This window comes from Puntigrus tetrazona, chromosome 5 (genome assembly GCF_018831695.1).
Source record: "Puntigrus tetrazona isolate hp1 chromosome 5, ASM1883169v1, whole genome shotgun sequence".
Lineage (NCBI taxonomy): Eukaryota > Metazoa > Chordata > Actinopteri > Cypriniformes > Cyprinidae > Puntigrus > Puntigrus tetrazona.
The window spans coordinates 28,487,584-28,505,722 of NC_056703.1; the positions used below are offsets into that span (position 1 = coordinate 28,487,584).

The 18,139-nt window shown below is 34.9% G+C and overlaps 1 protein-coding gene across 1 annotated transcript in view; it reads right to left on the reverse strand.

The window, feature by feature from the left end:
- Positions 1-18,139, reverse strand: part of LOC122346138 (astrotactin-2-like) — a 345,769-nt gene that overhangs the window by 150,183 nt on the left and 177,447 nt on the right. Inside the window, 2 exon segments of the mRNA XM_043240825.1 lie at positions 7,872-8,039; positions 12,485-12,631. Coding sequence (XP_043096760.1) covers positions 7,872-8,039; positions 12,485-12,631 — 315 coding nt within the window.

Sequence of the window (18,139 nt, forward strand, 5' to 3'; positions counted from 1 at the left end):
CCTTTAATGCTGAATTTTATGCATCATTTCACCATGTGTCTTCATGTGTCACATGGTCTTTCATTTCATTTCATTTCATACATTTTTTGCCTTCTTGAATAGGAAAAAAAAAAAATATTCATAATGTAATACAGACATGTCTACATTTGTAATAGTAGCATAAATGTCTTACTGGTGATGCTTGGCCTAAAAAGTAAGAAAAGCACAGCTTTAATGCTTTTAATACATGTTACGAGTCTTTTTAAGGACCCTCCAGATTCCACGGCTTTGTGCTCAAACCGCATGCATGAAAAGATAAAAGATGCCATTTCAATACTGATGTTATAACATGAACACTATCCTTTCCTTTTCTATTAACTATTATATACTGCACACGCCGCTGCACGCTGTAAACAAGGTAAATACATTCAGAGAGTCTGAGTACATTCAAATCACTCAAATCAATTAAATGCTCTCTCACAATGCCAATAGGAGGTTTTCATTCAGGGAATATTTAAAGATCATGGTTAGATTTGCAACAGTTATGACACAGACAATGCTCTGCAAACTGCTTTAGCTATCAGTGCATGGCTGGAAACTCGTTATGTTAAAGTACTCTCGCAAATTAAAAGGGTATACAGGTATACATAAATAAAAAACTATATTAACAATAAATAAAAATAGTAGCAGCTCCCATGCTTTTAGAAGGAAACATCTACAGGTAGAATGAACAGCACTGGTCAGATATTTGCATTTAGTGTTTAGAGAATTTTTTAAATTGATCTTACAAAAATATTGTAAAAAAATGGCTGTTTTTAATAGCTAATATCTATATAGACACTATTGGACATTTATATTGTTATTACTGGTTGACATTGTGTGACTTGTTTAATTACGATCAATACTGGAATGATTGTGGAAATGGTCGAACTTTTGTGGAAAAAGTTCTAGTCTGTCCTCCTTCTGTATAAATTAGTCAAACGATCAAATAACCTGCTTGAATCAGTAATTAAGAAAGACCGAAGACTATTGATATACTTTTATCGAAATGTTCCCTTTTATTAGATTGTTTGCATTGATATTTAATATACTTAGTATGTACGCTGTGAGATTCTGGAAATGATTGTAGGCCTATCTAATTTGTAGCTAATTATTTAACCGATGCACAGACCAGGCCAGCTCAATAAATCAATAAATAAATAAACAAAAATATATAATTGTGCGACAAACGGTTGAAAATGAATTAACGAATAGTTTGAAGCTTAATATTGCTATGACTATTGTTACTTTTATCTGAGAACTTTGAGCCAATTATTATGCTTTTAGATAGTGTTTCTGAACAGCGCACAGAAACTGTTACGTTTAACTGCTGAAATAATATCACAAGGTCTGCTCTCTTAACGCCTAATGAAAAGCTAGAGACGTTACTTATTCCTTATTTAGAATAATACTACAATATGTACTGTAGATGCAAACTATATGAAAGATATGAAAATATATACTTTTTTTATAGTTATTTTCTCAGCAAAGACTGCAGTATGGCTAATAGTGACTTAATCATGCATTACTTTTGATGATTTTTTAAACAAAGTGTTCTGACAAAATAACAAAATGATGTAGTCTGCATTGATTTTTCAGTACAGTAATCAGTATATCACTTCTGACTTCTTTTCTCTTCTTTTCTTCCTTCTACTGATCGCGCTTATAATGCGGCGTATCTGCTGTCTTCATGCACGCGAAGTTGAAAAAACGAATCCCATTGTACAGTAAATGAACATATTGCCATAAAATACCCGGCTATCTATACATAGCACATTGAGAAACTACAACAGAAGTTGAAGCAATGAACCAGTGACGCTTCCATCTGTCAACTCACCTCTCCCGTCTCTTTATACCGCTCCTGTTCTGATTAGACATGATTTCTGCGAGCGTGGAGTCTAGCGTAAACGGCTGAGTGAGCAGATGAAATAGAGATTCTAAGAGGACTCAACTAGTACAAGATGAAGAGAGTAACGCATCAGCTCTTGACTGAGCGTTCAGCTGCCGCTAAGCTCAAAATTGCTCTCTTTACGAAACCGAAGAGATTAGAACTCTCTCTCATTAACATAACAAGGTCTCTAGAGCTCCAGTGTCATCTTCAACACTTACATATGGGAAAAAAAAAACATCTGGAATCAAGCAAATCACTGATTCCACATCATTACTCCGCAAATGCTGAATAGACTTTTGATTGCTCTCTGAACCACTGACTCTAGCACTTTATGAGGAGTCTCTTCAGCCTGCTTGTTGAGAAACTGTTTTTACGTTTTATAGATGCTCTGCATGAGTAAAACAATGTAAAACAGATTGCTACGCGTCCATTGATTTAATATGTCCATTATTTGTTACGCAAATAAATATTCAATAAATGGTATATATTGCATATATCACAATTATATTGTCATTTTATGTGTTGTGAAAAAAACCTTTGCCTGCATTGATTTCAGTGCGAAAACCTGTATTTCATTGGAAGAACTTTTCATTTTTAATGGTGCTTGGATAAACAATTAACTATGAAATATATTGCAAGTCATAAATTTAAACATATGTATAAATCTAAGATATTACTGAAACAAGGCAAGCTTTTGCCCAACTTCATAACAGCATTATTTAATATGATTTATTATGCGTCATCTGAAAATCTAAATGTTATGTGTAAAAAATTGCTTTCTATGGTCAAGTAGTCTTTGAGAATGCTTAAATAAACATTTAAATCCACAACCTAATAAAAGAAAAAAAAAAAGGTCTAAAAACAGCCAGGGAATTCACAGTCCTCTCTATAGACTAACTATTGCTTACAGCATTAAATTATATATATTTATATATACATACAGTATATGTATGTTATTTTATTTCTTTGATCATGCCAGGAACATTTTAAAGGTCTAGTGTATATTATTACCTGAAATACTGCATTTGAAAAAAAAAATCAAAGAAAAAAAAAAAGAAATGTTGCACTACTTTCAGTTGGACAAACTGATCACAATTATTGCATAAATATGAATTAGTACCATAAAATTATCTCAAAATAAAAAAATACATTACTGAACCAAAATATATTGATTTTACTGAAGAAGAAAAAAATGGCACCAGAGCATTATTATCGATCATAACTCTGAGAGAGACACTGGACAAAGTCAACATAACTACATAGTTTACATTTTATCACGATGCATTTTCTCCTGGAAGTCAAACCAATGATCAGAGAGAGCTGCGCTCTTATTCTGGTCTCGTCTGGACTACTGAAACTGTCTACTGGCCGTCCTCCCAGCGCATGCAATCAAAGCTCTGCAGCTCATCCAGAACGCTGAGAGCCTGACTGATATTCCACCTCCTTCAGTCCTCCCGCAGTAACACCTCTGCTCAGCTCTCTGTTCCTGCTGGGATCAATTTGAAATTCTATGGCAGACCTTGTCACACCGTCACCTCTCTAGTGAGGATGAGCATTTTGCCATTCATCTGAGAAGTACTGCAGCCTGCAGAACACTTACTGCTTAAACAATGCTCAAGATATTTAACCAGCTTGGAACAAAGACCGGTAACAAATGAACAATATGTGCATGCAATAGCAATATGTGCATGCAATACAATATGTGCATGCAATAGTATATATATGCATATAGCAGTCAACGATTGCAATGTAAGAAAATACCATTTTCTTGTCAAAGCGGCAAAATGTTGATGATTACACTTTCAACTAAAAAATCCCTTTCTAGTACAAAATAAAGGCAACAGGTGAGCATGTTTAACCAAAACAGTTGAAGAGAAGTCATTTTTCGACAGCTGAAAGTATTACACAGACCATTAAATCACTCTTAGACAACAACAGAACCACTTGGCAGAGAATCATCTAGAGATTTATTTCTTTCCACAAAAGAGGACAGTTGTACAAGAGGAAATCCAAACACGGTTTTAAGGGTGAAAATAAAGCAAGAAATTCAAAAACAATGGACTTGGAATAATCAGGCCTTTATGTCGAGCTTTCATTTTATGATGTTTTACTAAAAAAAACCTGCATAGTTGTTGTCCACAACTGAACTACTTGCACAATAAACCTATTCATTCTTCTCCAAAGCCCGCATTTACAAAATATAGACTTCTGACAATCCATACTCAAACATTTTCAATCTAATAGCATTTAAAATGCCATAGGATTGATAGACGACGAGTACAGTGAGAAGTGCTTTGTTCACACAATGAAGTTCTGTAATAAACCTCTTATATAGGGAATTATGAGTATGAGGTATAAAGAATTATCAATGCTTTCGATTCGATATGTGTATGTATGTGTGTGTTGGATTGGATTGGATGGAAACTTGAAGATGCACACTGATTTAAAACCAAAAAACCTGCACGCTCACTTGAGTCAGAGTACCAAGTAAATTCCTCAAAAAAATCATGTGACTTTGTCTCAACAGATGGCAAAGTCCCCAACAGAAGTCTATCATCAAAACGGTTCGCTATAATCGCCTCCCACGATTGCGTTCCTAAATATCAGGTATGTGAAGGCGAGACAACATGGAGGGGGAGCCACAGGGTTTCCTGGTTACAGTAACTTTCCTTTTTATTATTGATGCTTTGCACCAGTTGTTCAAGAAGTAAAAATGTGCTTTATTCTCCTGAACATACAAAGTTTGGAAACACCCCTGTGGTTTTAAATGATATCAGCATCAATCCTTATCATTTTGATTGCAAATACTGCACATTAAAGTAACGTGGCATTATCATTGAAGACCAGCTGTAATCATTTGTATTTTAATTACATAAAAATGGCACGTATATATGAGCTGCTATGTGAGGAACCGGACAGTGATGTCTGGAAGAAGTGTCCAACCAGTGTGAATTATCTTTAGGCAATCCTTCAAGAAGCTAATATATCAAGTCTATTTTTGAATAAACTGACAGCTCGGATGCCCCCATTATTCTGCAATAGCTGCTAACGGGGGATATTCTGATGAATTCTGATAAAAATTGTACTATTTTCTATGTATAAACTGTTTGTGTAATAAAATATATGTTTTAGCAGTTTGTGTTATCCCTTATAAGTGCAGAATTATCACAAATTAAAAAAGGATTCAAGCCAATATTGTGCAAAAACTCCAGTTTTCTGAGGGACGGATGGAAACGGTGTTCGAAAGTTTTATATCATAATCTAATTCTGCACACAAGTTAAATATGAAACTTTGAAAGTTTTGAACTACTGAAATAGTTAATTGTGTCTTGAATTTACACCCCAGAGTATGATATAATACAACAGTCTCAAACAGAAGTTATTGGCAATTTTGTCTGCTGGTAAGAATCCACAAAAATCAAACCCAGAGAAGTATAATTAAAATCACGGAGGGCATATTAATTACTACAGTTTCACAATTTTGATGAATTGTATCAAGTTCACTCAGTTCAAATTCACTTTGTTAAGTTTAATAATTTATCTGAACCTTTGTTTAAAAAAAAAGAAAAGGCAAATGTATTATTTTATTGAATATCAATGACACATTTTCTGTGTCCTTTGTTTTTGTTTAGCATGTGTTTAATAAATGCAAAAAATTCCATTAACTGTCTTTAAGGGATAAAAAAAAATACAGAAAAAGTTTTGGAAATGCCACAAAATGTAATCAAATTATTGAATAATTAAATTAAATTAAATTAAATTAAATTAAATTAAATTAAATTAAATTAAATTAAATTAAATTAAATTAAATTAAATTCATTGCCACATCAATGTATTCTAAGTATTATCTATATACCATAATGCAAAGTATACAAGAGTAAAACGCCAAAGGGTCAACCAACCCTACCCCATATAAACCTAACAGCTATTTAGCTTAGTTAACAGTTAATAGAGAGAACTAAAGTGTGACCCAGAAATAACAATAAACTTTTGTCCTTTGTTTGTGACTATCTGTGTCTTTTGATAACATTGTATTCCAATTTCACCCAGGTAATAGCATTATGCATCTTTTCTTTTCTGTCTTTCAAACGCTCTTTTCCTCACCTAACACATTGCCCTCGCACACACCGTCGCTTAGCTTATGCGGCACTTTTTCAGATTGCCGTTCCTCTTGGTTTCCAGATTCACCTTCACATTTATGAATCTAATCTCCAGTGTTTATTGAGGTGGCTTCATGCATCACCATTGACCATGCATTAGTGATCTTACGCGACATTATGTGCTAAAAGGAGAAGGGTTGTAATCCAATGCAGGTTCATACTCATATACAGAAACATTTTCTTCTGCTTTAAGGCTCTTTAAAAGAGAATAAGAAGAGGTAGATAATGCATCTAAATGTCAGGTCGCACAACACCGGCTTCCAGTTGGGAGCTTTCATGGAGGAGGTCTATTATTCACTGTGTTTAAAAATAAATGCAGACCTATATGATGAAGTGGAACTACATTTACAGTTTAAGGCCAAAGAATAAGTCTTGGAGGTTAAACAACACAGACATCATCATCTGCTCCATGATGCTTATTTAGCCCAAATAAATTCATTTCAGTAATTAAGCTAATGACTTTTTAAAATGTGCTGCTTGATATTTTATTTATTTATTTATTTATTTATTTATTTTTTGTATTTTTAAACCAGTGATACTTTTTAGGATTCTCTGATGAATAGATATCTTTTCTAGTTTGGGGTCTTTAATTTTTAAAAAAAAATAATTTTATACCTTTCTTCCTTTTTAACAAATGAAATCTTTTTATCAACAAGAATATGTCAAATTTATTAAAATTGATAGCAAAGATTTATATTGTTAGAACGGATTTATATTTTGAATAAATGCTTTTATTGATTTATTTTTTGAGTGGATATATAATTTTATTAATAAATCAGCAATAAAATAAAATACTTAAAAAAAAGACTTAAAAGACCCATTATTTTATTTTTCTGTATTTTTAATCAAATATATGCAGCCATCATAAGATTAAGTAAAAATATTAACTGTTAGTATATACTATATATAATTTAATTTAATCAGAAATTATGGTTAAACAGTTTGAAAATCATAAAACCATCCACTGACTTCAACTGTTTCTTTTTCATTCTTTCTTTCTTTCCTCCACAAGTCTCATTTAAACATTTTTGAGTGGCCTGTCCTTTTAAGCGTAACTGTTTTAAAGTAAGTTATTTATTCATCCATCATTATGTCACTATGAAATGCCTGTACTTTCATCTGTGCATCAGACTAAATCGAGCCGCGTGTTTCTGGGTCCTGACCGCGTTGCAAAAGAGCAGCTACAAAGACAGCTTTTAGACAATAACTGTAAATGTCAAGCGTGATGCTCATAAGCCCCAGGTCTGAGACGTCACAGCGGGCTTGTGTTATTCCCCTGATCCCCAGGCATCGGCACGCTTATCACACGGACGCCCTGCGAACCGACTCAACCTGACTGAGACCTTGAGCCACAGATTACCACAGAAGGTCACGAGCAAATAAATGTGTTTCCTCATAAGTGTGGAATCAATCAGACCTCCGTACTGTATTTGTTTGAGAGTGTATCCTCCATTATGGGAACTTTTGGTCATATAAAGGATAGTATATATATATATATATATATATATATATATATATATATATATATATATATATATATATATATATATATATATATATAGAGAGAGAGAGAGAGAGAGAGAGAGAGAGAAAGAGTTGTGAATGGGCAGAATGAGGGTTGGGATAAAATAATAATGGGGAACTAAATAATTATGTATCAGATTTGTTTTTCTTTTTTCTAAGGGGTAGGTTTAGTTTAGTGGATTTAAAAAATATTCAGAAAAATATTCTTTTGTCAGCATAACAATGATACAAATCTAAGTCCAGAGTGTGTGTGTGTGTGTGTGTGCTTGTTCACTCACCAGTGTCCTGGTCACAGAGCTGTTCGCAGGGGTCGGTCGTTCTTTGGCCACAGTAGTCTCTCACCCACTGGGTGGAGGTGTTGGTCTGGTAGTACAGGGTCAGTTTAGCTGGATTTAACCAGTTGGAGACATCCAGATAACTGCCCATGCTCACCACAAAACTGCTTCCTTTAAAAAAAAAAAAAAGGACAGAAAATACTGTATATTTATCTCATGACCTTCAAACAGAGCACACAACATTTTACCATTTTTCCCTTAGGATTAATAAATAAATTGCTAATCAATAAAAAATGCAGTTAACGTAAATAAATCATATAATATAATATAAATAAATATTACTTTTTAACTGCATGTCAACTGATTTTCACTAGCGTAGTGGTAGACTGTAAATGTATGGTTAGGGTTAACGAATAAACATGCACCATTGCGAGGCATTAAAATGAAATGTTAAATATATACAGCAAACAGTTTGTTATATGACTGCTAATGACTTGCAAAGTTACACAAAGCTAGTAAAATGCCGAGAAATTCACAGCCTCTGTTAATCTTGGAACGAGCGTGCAACAAAATTGATTTAAAGGCCTTGTCTTCAAAGCATCTGTGTAAATGGGATGGTTAGCGGTGCACTTCAATTGAATAAAAAGGTACTGTTAACGAGTGTTACTATTTTTAGCCGAAATGTTGAATGCGTGCTGCTCCGTGGGAAACAAATGCATGTGCAGCATGAACCAATCAGCTTGCGCCAAGTGTTTAACTCTGAATATCATCAGTTACGTTAACAACCTGTCAGCCTGCGCCGTGTATGAATGAATGAACTATATACGTGCGTGTGACGAAAAGACCCTTTAGTCGAAACACATCTTAAGATTAGGAGGTCAGAATCTCTTGAAACATCTCAAGGCTTAAGATCAGAGTCCATCGAACAAACACAGAACAAGGATGATGCGCATGGCAAGACACGCTCTTCGGTTATCTGCCAAAAGCCGGGATCTCTGCCCGAAGCAGAATTAAGCAGTGTTTCTAAATAAGTTTCTCCTTCTCTTGTGTGTCCATCATCTCTCAGGATGACGTTTACACCTGTCCTGTTCTGCTGATGTGTGAATTCGGCGCTTCCCAAAGATAAGGGCGACTTAAATTAAATTGCTTTGCTGCTTCATAATCCTCTCTACCGTCTTAAACCCGAGAGCGGAGGCTGAGCGGGACGTGTGGACGCCTGCCAGACTGACACCCACTCAGGGACGCCCAGGAGCAGTGCAGAGACACAGGGATTTAACACAGCGTTGGCAGCTATTGTGCCTCAACTTCACTACGCGGCAGTATGATGAGATGCAGCCAGAACAAAGTTTCTGCTGGAGAAACAACCGTCTAGCTCAACAGTCAACAAAAAAACACGAAACTATATAATAGATCACACTGTTTTGTTGGCTACTCAAAATATTGTAAATATCAAATATCATTTTTTTAGCCATTACATTGTCTCAAGATGATACAGATATACTGATCATTGATTGATCATTTATTGGCACTGGTTATTATTCAAATGGCATGATAGCATGATGGCAAAATGAATGAATGAATGAATAAATAAATAAAGGTCCTAAGTCCTAAACAGTTTAAATGGTACAAAATAAATTAAAAAAATCCATTTTGCTTATTGGACCATCAGCATAACAAGCATTTGTGTCATTATTTAGTATATATTATAGTATAGTATAGTTTAGTTTAGTATAGTATATTATGTATATATATATATATATATATATATATATATATATATATATATATATATATATATATATATATATATATATATATATATATATATATATACAGTATATATATATATATATATATATATATATATATATATATATATATATATATATATATATATATATATATATATATATATATTACATAAATTAAATTTAATTAAATTAAAACATAATAAAAAATAAAATAAAAAAATACCATGTAAATCATTCATTCGGTTGAACATTTAAAATTGTTCTTGCATTACACCTCTATGTAAAACCTGATTGCCTTTTATGTCCTTTAAAAAAAACCTCATAACCAGGCAGGCTATAGCGTACACTAAATATACAACTAAAAGCAGTGGACCATGTCTGAAATGAGTTTGACTAATGGCTGGGGGTTTCATAGAAACAGTGTGTCTTTTCCTGAAATAAAAAAAAGACATTTCTGGTGACCTTCTGAATACCCCCTAAGAAACAATCAGCCGCTGAATGTCAGTGAACGGTTTAATTAGAAACCTGATGCTGGCGACTGTGACCTCTTCAAATCTCAGACTAATGTACGAGCTTTAAGTTGATACTAATTATACAACCATTACGGGAGCTATATGCAAAGTGTGGGCTAATACGAGTGATCCGAAATTGTAGTTTGTCTCCATGTTTCTAATAAAACCCCACAACAGATGGAGCCGATGACCCTCAGCAAACCTACCAGAGTATGTATGACAAATCACCTAGAAAACATGCTCTCAAATTAAGATATTTTTGGGTCCTAGAATGCATGTGTGTGTGTGTGTGAGTGTGTGTGTTACCTACTTCACCATATTTTGGAGACAAATTTGTATCCAGAAGTGTTAAACCAGACACATCCACCTCTTTGGTCAGTATCCCTTTGGGTGTGTGTGTGTGTGTGTGTGTGTGTGTGTGTGTGTGTGTGAGTGTTGCCATACAGAGGACCGAATGTCCTCACTAATTAATGACAATGATTTGTGAGGAAATATTATGTGTCCCCACTAATTAAAAGGCTCATAAATCAGCCAAATCACACTTGTGTTTATGTCTAATGATGTGCAGGTTTCTGTGAGAGTTGGCTGGGGTATGACAGAAAATATCATTAAACCAACAGAAAAAAAACTAAGTTTAAGATCTATGTGTGTGTGTGCGACTTCAGTCTTTAATAATGAATCACTGCAAAACAATAACCTTCATAATGAGGTTCCAGCATCCAGATAAAAAGGAACAATGATAGTAATATTTTGCACATATTAAGCAGCAGTAGGCTGCCCAGGTGGCATCTGCAATTTAGGTCGTCCCAATACAAGCAGCTGCGGTTTCACTCTTGTAATCTTTTCTTTTTCACTAAAACACTCAGATGCAGGCTATTTCAGATTTATTCGCACATATCATAGCCAGATCATCTCATAGCTTTTGTACTGTGTGTGTGTGTGTGTGTGTGTTTTGGTTATGTTTGTTCTCTGAGGGTTAAAGCAGCTGCCAGCGACTCTGACAGATGGTCCAGCATCTCTGGACTGCAGCATCAGCATCACATGGCTATTAATTGGCGGTTTCTATGCTCCTCAGCAGCCGAATGTCTTCTGACCTTTGCTCGCTCTCACCCTCATCACCGTGAGATCGTACATCTCTTGCTTTCTTCTTTTAAGAGACTTCCAGAATTATATCTTATCATTAATTCACTTGAATATTGTGACGCAGATATGATGAGCACATATGGCCATGTCTCTCTCTGATGCATTGACAAACCGTCCAAGCTACATTAGATTAATTCAAAGCATGCAGTGTCGATTTATTTCCTCTCTTTGTTTCTCCTAGACAACAATGCGATTGTATGAAGATCAAATGTGAATTCCTTTAGAAGCATTCTATTCATTTATTAGCTCCTGCGCATTATAATAGCTTTTAAAAGACAGGCTTTTAAAATATTGGCGGGGAAAAATAGTATTTTAACCGATAATGCAAATCTCATGAGGACCGATCAAGGCCTTGTTCCAAACGGTGCACTTGATGTGCACTTGTGGTTTTGCAAAGGCTGCTGCATGCATGTGTCAGATGGCAGATGCTTTCCAAATGGACATTTAAATGTTTCAGGAGAGTGCTCCCAAGTGCCACATTTGTGACCACTACAAGTTCTCGATGTACATGTTTGTAAAGGTTTAGGGTGGCATTTGTGACTAAATCAAGAGGGTCAGAGTTTGGCTGGTTAGAAGTTCTTTCAGCGACATTATCCAACGACAAGACTCATTGAAAAAACACAAAAATGTACCCTTACATACGTACCAGTTGAAATAAACACCAGCGGTGCTGAAACGCCAATGCCTTCTATTACTTTTCACACACATTACGCTTACAAGGCAGTGATTATTGATTAACAAAGACTTAATTACACATAATTCCTTGCTTAATACTATGGCATGAGCTCAAAACACAAATGTTTGTAGACCAATTATGTAAACTAACACATTTTTATGTCTACGTCACATAACCAGCTCCATATATATGGCATTTCTGATATAGTAAACTTGCTTGTTAGCACACCCGGTGCAGAAAAGCAAACACAACTCAATAAAATAGCTCACAAGCTTGTCTGTAACCTCTGCAATAGCAAAACACACTCTTGGTATTACAGAGGAATAAAATAAAGCATGTTTTGTTAACTTTTAAAAGTCCAAAACAAATCACAATAAAGGTTACAAAAAAGCCTAACATTCACCAAGCTGGTCTCAGGTTAATAAATGATCATTAATATTTTGCGTGTATTGATGAACTAAATCTATTTAAATGTAAAAATAGGTTTCTGTCGGTGTTGAAATAATACATTGTGAAGGCCTAGAGACTGCTCACCGTCGGCGATGAAGTGTTCGGGAACGTGGAGCGTGACCTTGACGGTGAGAGGACAGGACGTTTGCGTGCCGTACACGACTGCCACCACACACGTGCAGACGGTGATCAGTGTTAATGTGGCCTTGCTCATGGGACTCTGAGGGCAGCCTGTGGGAAGAAAAAGAGAGGAACACGATTATAAAGATCAGACTCCATTAATTCACACCTCTCCCACTCACCACCATTATCAAACTTTTTTTTTTTTTTAATATGCATAATTTAATACTTTAGGCTGAGTAAGGCTTGTTATTATTTTCTGCTTACCAAGACTACATTTATTTGATCAAAAATATATTAAAAAGGTGAAATATTATTACAGTTTTTTAAGATTTTTAAGATTTTTTTTCTAATGTAATTTATTATGAAAGCAATTTTTTTGCTCAAGAAACATTTCTTATTCTCTATTTTAAAAACAGATTTTACTTTCATATTATTTATTTACTTTTTTGGTTACATTTTATCTACTTTAGAAATTCAACTAATTAGTAACTTAACTAGTAACTTAAAGTAACTTTATAAGCATATATAACTTTGTAACTACTAGTGTGTCTACTGACTCTCAAGTCAATTGTCAAGGTAGGTTTAGGGTTAACAAAATAAGCTGACATATACTTGCAATATTTCTCATAGTCAGTATGTTGTATGTTGTGGACTCATCAAAATATTACAAGTTATTAAGCAGACAGTCTACTAATACTCCAATGACTGCTAGTAAACATTAAGTGTTACCTTTTTGTGCAAACTGTGATACATGATGATGATAATAATAATAATAATAATAATATATTTAATTTAATTTAATTTAATTTAATTTAATTTAATTTAATTTAATTTAATTTAATTCAACAATTTTTTATTTATATTTTTATATTTTGTACTGCGATTTTTCATTCATTGAATGTGTTCTTGTTGATTAAAATTGTTAGAAGGGGAAACAATAACCATGATTTCTGTTCACTCACGCTAATCTGAATGTTTCTCCACCCCCACCCCTCCACCACAGACTTTAAACGTGTCACTGTCTAAATTAACAACAACAACAACAAAAAAAAAAAGGAGCAGATAACGTTTTTTTCCAAGCTCTTCTCCAATTTCTCCTCTTCATTCCAGTGGAATGTTCTATAACGCTTGCCTGGGTGAACGACAATAACCAATGGAGGGGTGGAGCTTAGAGAAAGGTCAATTCCGTCCACTTAATACAGCGAGAAGCTCTAACGCTACAATAAAACGAGGAATGACAAGTGCCCTGATGCTTTCTGAGGACAGCCTGACTATAAATTGAATCCTCGAGCTCCCTGTAGTGTGGACGTGGGAGTGAAAGTGTTTATTCCCATGTCTCAAAGCTCTGTGATGACGATCAGATTTATGTAACATAGAAAGAAAAGCTTTAAGTCCGACAGGAACAATTTGTCTGTGCGACAGAGGTTAAACCAAAACTCTCACATCTAGTGAGAAACGACAAACAGGATTTGACAGCTTTAATGAAGATCAGATGCTTTGAAGTCAAAGAACAGCATGTGTTAAAAACATGCAACAATTAAAACCAGCTCCCAACGAGCAAGAAACTGTATTCTTACACGCATATTGGCGACCTTCACAAGAAAACCGACTCTCTAAGCTATTTATTCTGTTCTTCAGTTAGCTAAGTTTAGAAAAGTCCTTGTTAAAACTTGACTGATTTCTTTGTGCGGAGAAACAGATAATGGGTTTTCATCATTACTCAACGTGACGCAGATATAAGAGTAAGCCTAAAACTAATATATAATAACTGTTGTCTTGGAAACTGTTATGAGATACGCCAGATTAAGTGTTATACGGGGCCTGGCGGGGTGAAATAAAAATGTTAAAGTTCTCTTCAAGCATCTTGAAGAACCTTAGATTGCGTCCAAACATCTCACAGATGCTTGTATTTGTTTTGTTGTCTCCGCCGTGCTCCGCGCTCCCCCGAGAGGTCACACCTGGTGTGTTCTTCACAGTGCATTCGCAGTATCTCACGTCTCTTCCAGAACAATCTGTTCCTAACTGTAGCTGTCGGCGAACAGCCCACGATTGTTAGCTCCATCTACAATCTCCAAAAACTTCAAAAAACTGTCGATGGGAGCTGAGCAAGTGGATTAGAAACAGGTGGAAGTGGACACAGGTAAACAAATAAAAGCGAAATCAACCAAAAAATAGACAAAATCACTAACCGGAAGAGATTCTGAATTGAAACAAGATATGAGCAGTATAGATCTCGTAAATTAGTATTAACACTGCTAGTTCATGTTAGGTCAAGTCCATGGATGGTACTGTATCAGTTACATTGAAGCTAATGATAGGCCAGATTAATAAGTGCTTTAGTTCATGTTAGTAATACAACAATTAACAAATGGAAGCATATTTGAATGTGTAGCACATTGTTTTATTGATATATAAGCATGTCTTTAATGTTTATATTATATATACTTTTATATAAAAAGTTACCTCAAAAAATACTGTTTTTATTGTATTATTCGATCAATTGATTCATTCAAAAACATTGAATCATTCAGGAACTAAACATCACTGTTTGTTTATTTATTTAGTCATTTATTTCAAATGTCCTGTAACTCATAGAAACTCACTGAAGCAAATATTCAGTCACTGAAGCAAATGCACACTGTATATTTATAGGCACCACAGCATACAAAACATTGTGTCTTAGTATGGTGACCTTTGTACATTGGCAAAATAATGCATATGTGAGAACTGTTCTAGGATTAAAAATAAAAAATAGAGTTCCCAATAAGAACCCTAAATTAATCCCAATAGTAACTTTGTTATTGGCCCAAAACACACGGATATTGACTTGTGAATAAAGTGATGTAGTGCAAAGGCATTTAACAGGATTCATTTGAAATGGTTTATCAATATTGTCTTCCAATTACAATGTATGATTTATTACAAAACATTCACATAGAAATTAAATGATACAACTAGAAATTACAAATGTAGCCAATTTTCAAATACATAAATTCCAAATCAACAGTAAAATAATTTAAGGAATTTTTATGTTAGGTCTATTAGGGGTGCTACTGTAAGAATCACCATTTAAAGTGCCCCTATTATAGATTTTGAAGATATTATAGACATTTCATGCAGCGTGTAACACAGCTCTAAGTGAACGAAAACATCCTGCAAAGTTTTAAATATGAAAGTGCACCGTGTATAAAGTAATTGTCTTTTATAAGAAAGAGTCGACTCTGAATCATTGAAAGGAGTTTTTGAAACGAGTCCCAAGCCATTTCATGTTGACCTCAAAATGAATCCTGAGCACATTGCCAGCACACTTGTTGGTCTGAATGATGGCTAGGTGCCAGCTCTGGAGCGGTAAAAGCTCACAAACACTGCTTTAAGTGAAATCAAACCTTGCATGCATGTCAACCTGTTTTTTGGAACTACCGAAACCACATCTTGAACCTTTCATAACCCATAACACAGGCACTTTAATTGACCAGAATGAGTCCACTTTTAGTTTGCGTAGAATTCATTTAAATGTCATGATAATAAATGTGTAATTTCAATGTGCTTAAGTAAGAAATCCCGTCATATTGACAAATTATGTTAAGTAACTCAACAATGATTCACACGTATGACTAATGCATAAAAAGTATTCTAATAATGTGTTTAGTTGTTTAACAGTTACGGAAATAATGGGTTACGGTGACACATCTTTAAATGTAAAACTGTCCTCAATCACTGTCAAAGACTTAAGAGCACATTAGCATGTGTCCGAACCCAATAGCATATAAACACGCCGAACACACGCTCACTCGCTCTCTCTCTCTCTCTTGGCTTTCCAAAGTGAACGAGCAAGTCCTTGACAAAGCTTAGCAGAGCTTCACACTTGCGTGTCCTTCATGCTAGAGAGCATCTTCCACACAATGCTCAGCAACACTACTGGCTGCGCATTGATAATGCTCGTGCATACACGTAAAACATGCCAAATACCGTTTAGACGCAAAAACACATAAAATGCAGCTCGCCCTTCCGTATATTTCTGCTGGCTTTCTGTGTCTGTCTGCAATGCGATAACTCACAGGATGACTTCAGTCTGGGTTGTTTATCAATGGCCATTTTCAAACCGAAAATCGCCGCTCGACGAGAAAACAAACATACGCAAGAGAACCATAGAAACCGTAGAACTCTGAGCATGACATATATATATATTTTTGCATGTCCTTGAATGCACACCCACGACATCCTCTTGAAAATAGCTCAGCTATCAGCACAGATGGAGTATGAGGGATAATTCATGGCTATAGTGGCTCAGAAGAGCAAACAGTGGCCTTGAGGAATCAATAATGAACCCTGTTCTGTCCCTTCTGCTCAGAGCTCCTGGTTTGATAGTGAACAAGTTTTCAGCGGTTCTACTACCGAAGCTTTTGATACAGATCGATTTAGACCGACACCACCACAATGAAAAGGACCGAAACTCAGTTAAATAAATTTCCTAGGCAATTTCTGCTTATTATACCTTTTAACTTTGAGTTTTGCGGAAAAAGATAACAGTAAAAATAGCCAGCAGTGCTTGCCCGTGCAAAATCCACCGCCACTTTTTTTTGTGTTTTTGTCTGCCCAAAATCTCTGTGATATATTTGGGAGTGTAGAGATGACTTGGGTTTAAAGCAGGTCTATGGGTTTTATCATCTTCCTGGTAAAAATCGCAAGCTTGATCATTCAGAAAAATAAACAACAAAGCTCTCGCAAGCTGTATGATTTAAGGTCTCATTCGCATCCGCAGCACAAAAGGTTTGGGAAAAGGTGCAGCTGAAGTGGGTGGAAGAACTAAGCAATAACAGCGGTGATGCTAGTCTTGGGAGGAGGGCTGTAATATCACAGTCCCGAGCCTTTCACTAAAAGGGAAAAGTACAAAACAAGTCCATCTCATGCTTTTAAGAGCCTTAGAAAACAAACAGGCAATATAAATATGCCTTCGGAAATAAAAAATTGTTTTTCTTACAGCATTCAGGGCAACATTTGAACAGTCATCAAAGGAGAAAGATGGTTACCGCCTGCAGTTACAATATCTATATCAGTCACAGTACCTACCATCTCAAATAACCTACCTGGTCTCATGGAATAAAGGTATCTCGGTGCAGTTTTTAGCGAGACACAAAATATGTACCAATAAGTACATATCACTGCAGTTTCTAAAAGATACAATAGGCAGTAAAACTTTGACACCTTTTATTCTTTTTCATACGAATTTAAAGTGTTTCGATTAACAAAGAGTAATTTTCACACAGTTACTTGTAGAATTTCTTCAATAACAATATTAAAATGCTGGGGTATTTGAAAATCATTAGTGTCACAAATTTCCAGCTTCCTATCTATGGGTTTTCTTAGATCACAGAATACGAAGATGTTAGATAATTAATATATTATATATATATATATTTAAATTTTTTTCCCTATGAGATGTTTTAGTAAATGTCATAAATTGTGTATCATTTTAAACTTAAAACTTTAAAATTCAATCTGTATAAACCACTTTAAAATTGGACATTGCATTAACATAAAAATGGTACTTTAGAATCTTTGAGTTGGCTCCTCCCCCTTAGTGGTGGGTCTTTTAGAATATTTTTTTATAATCTT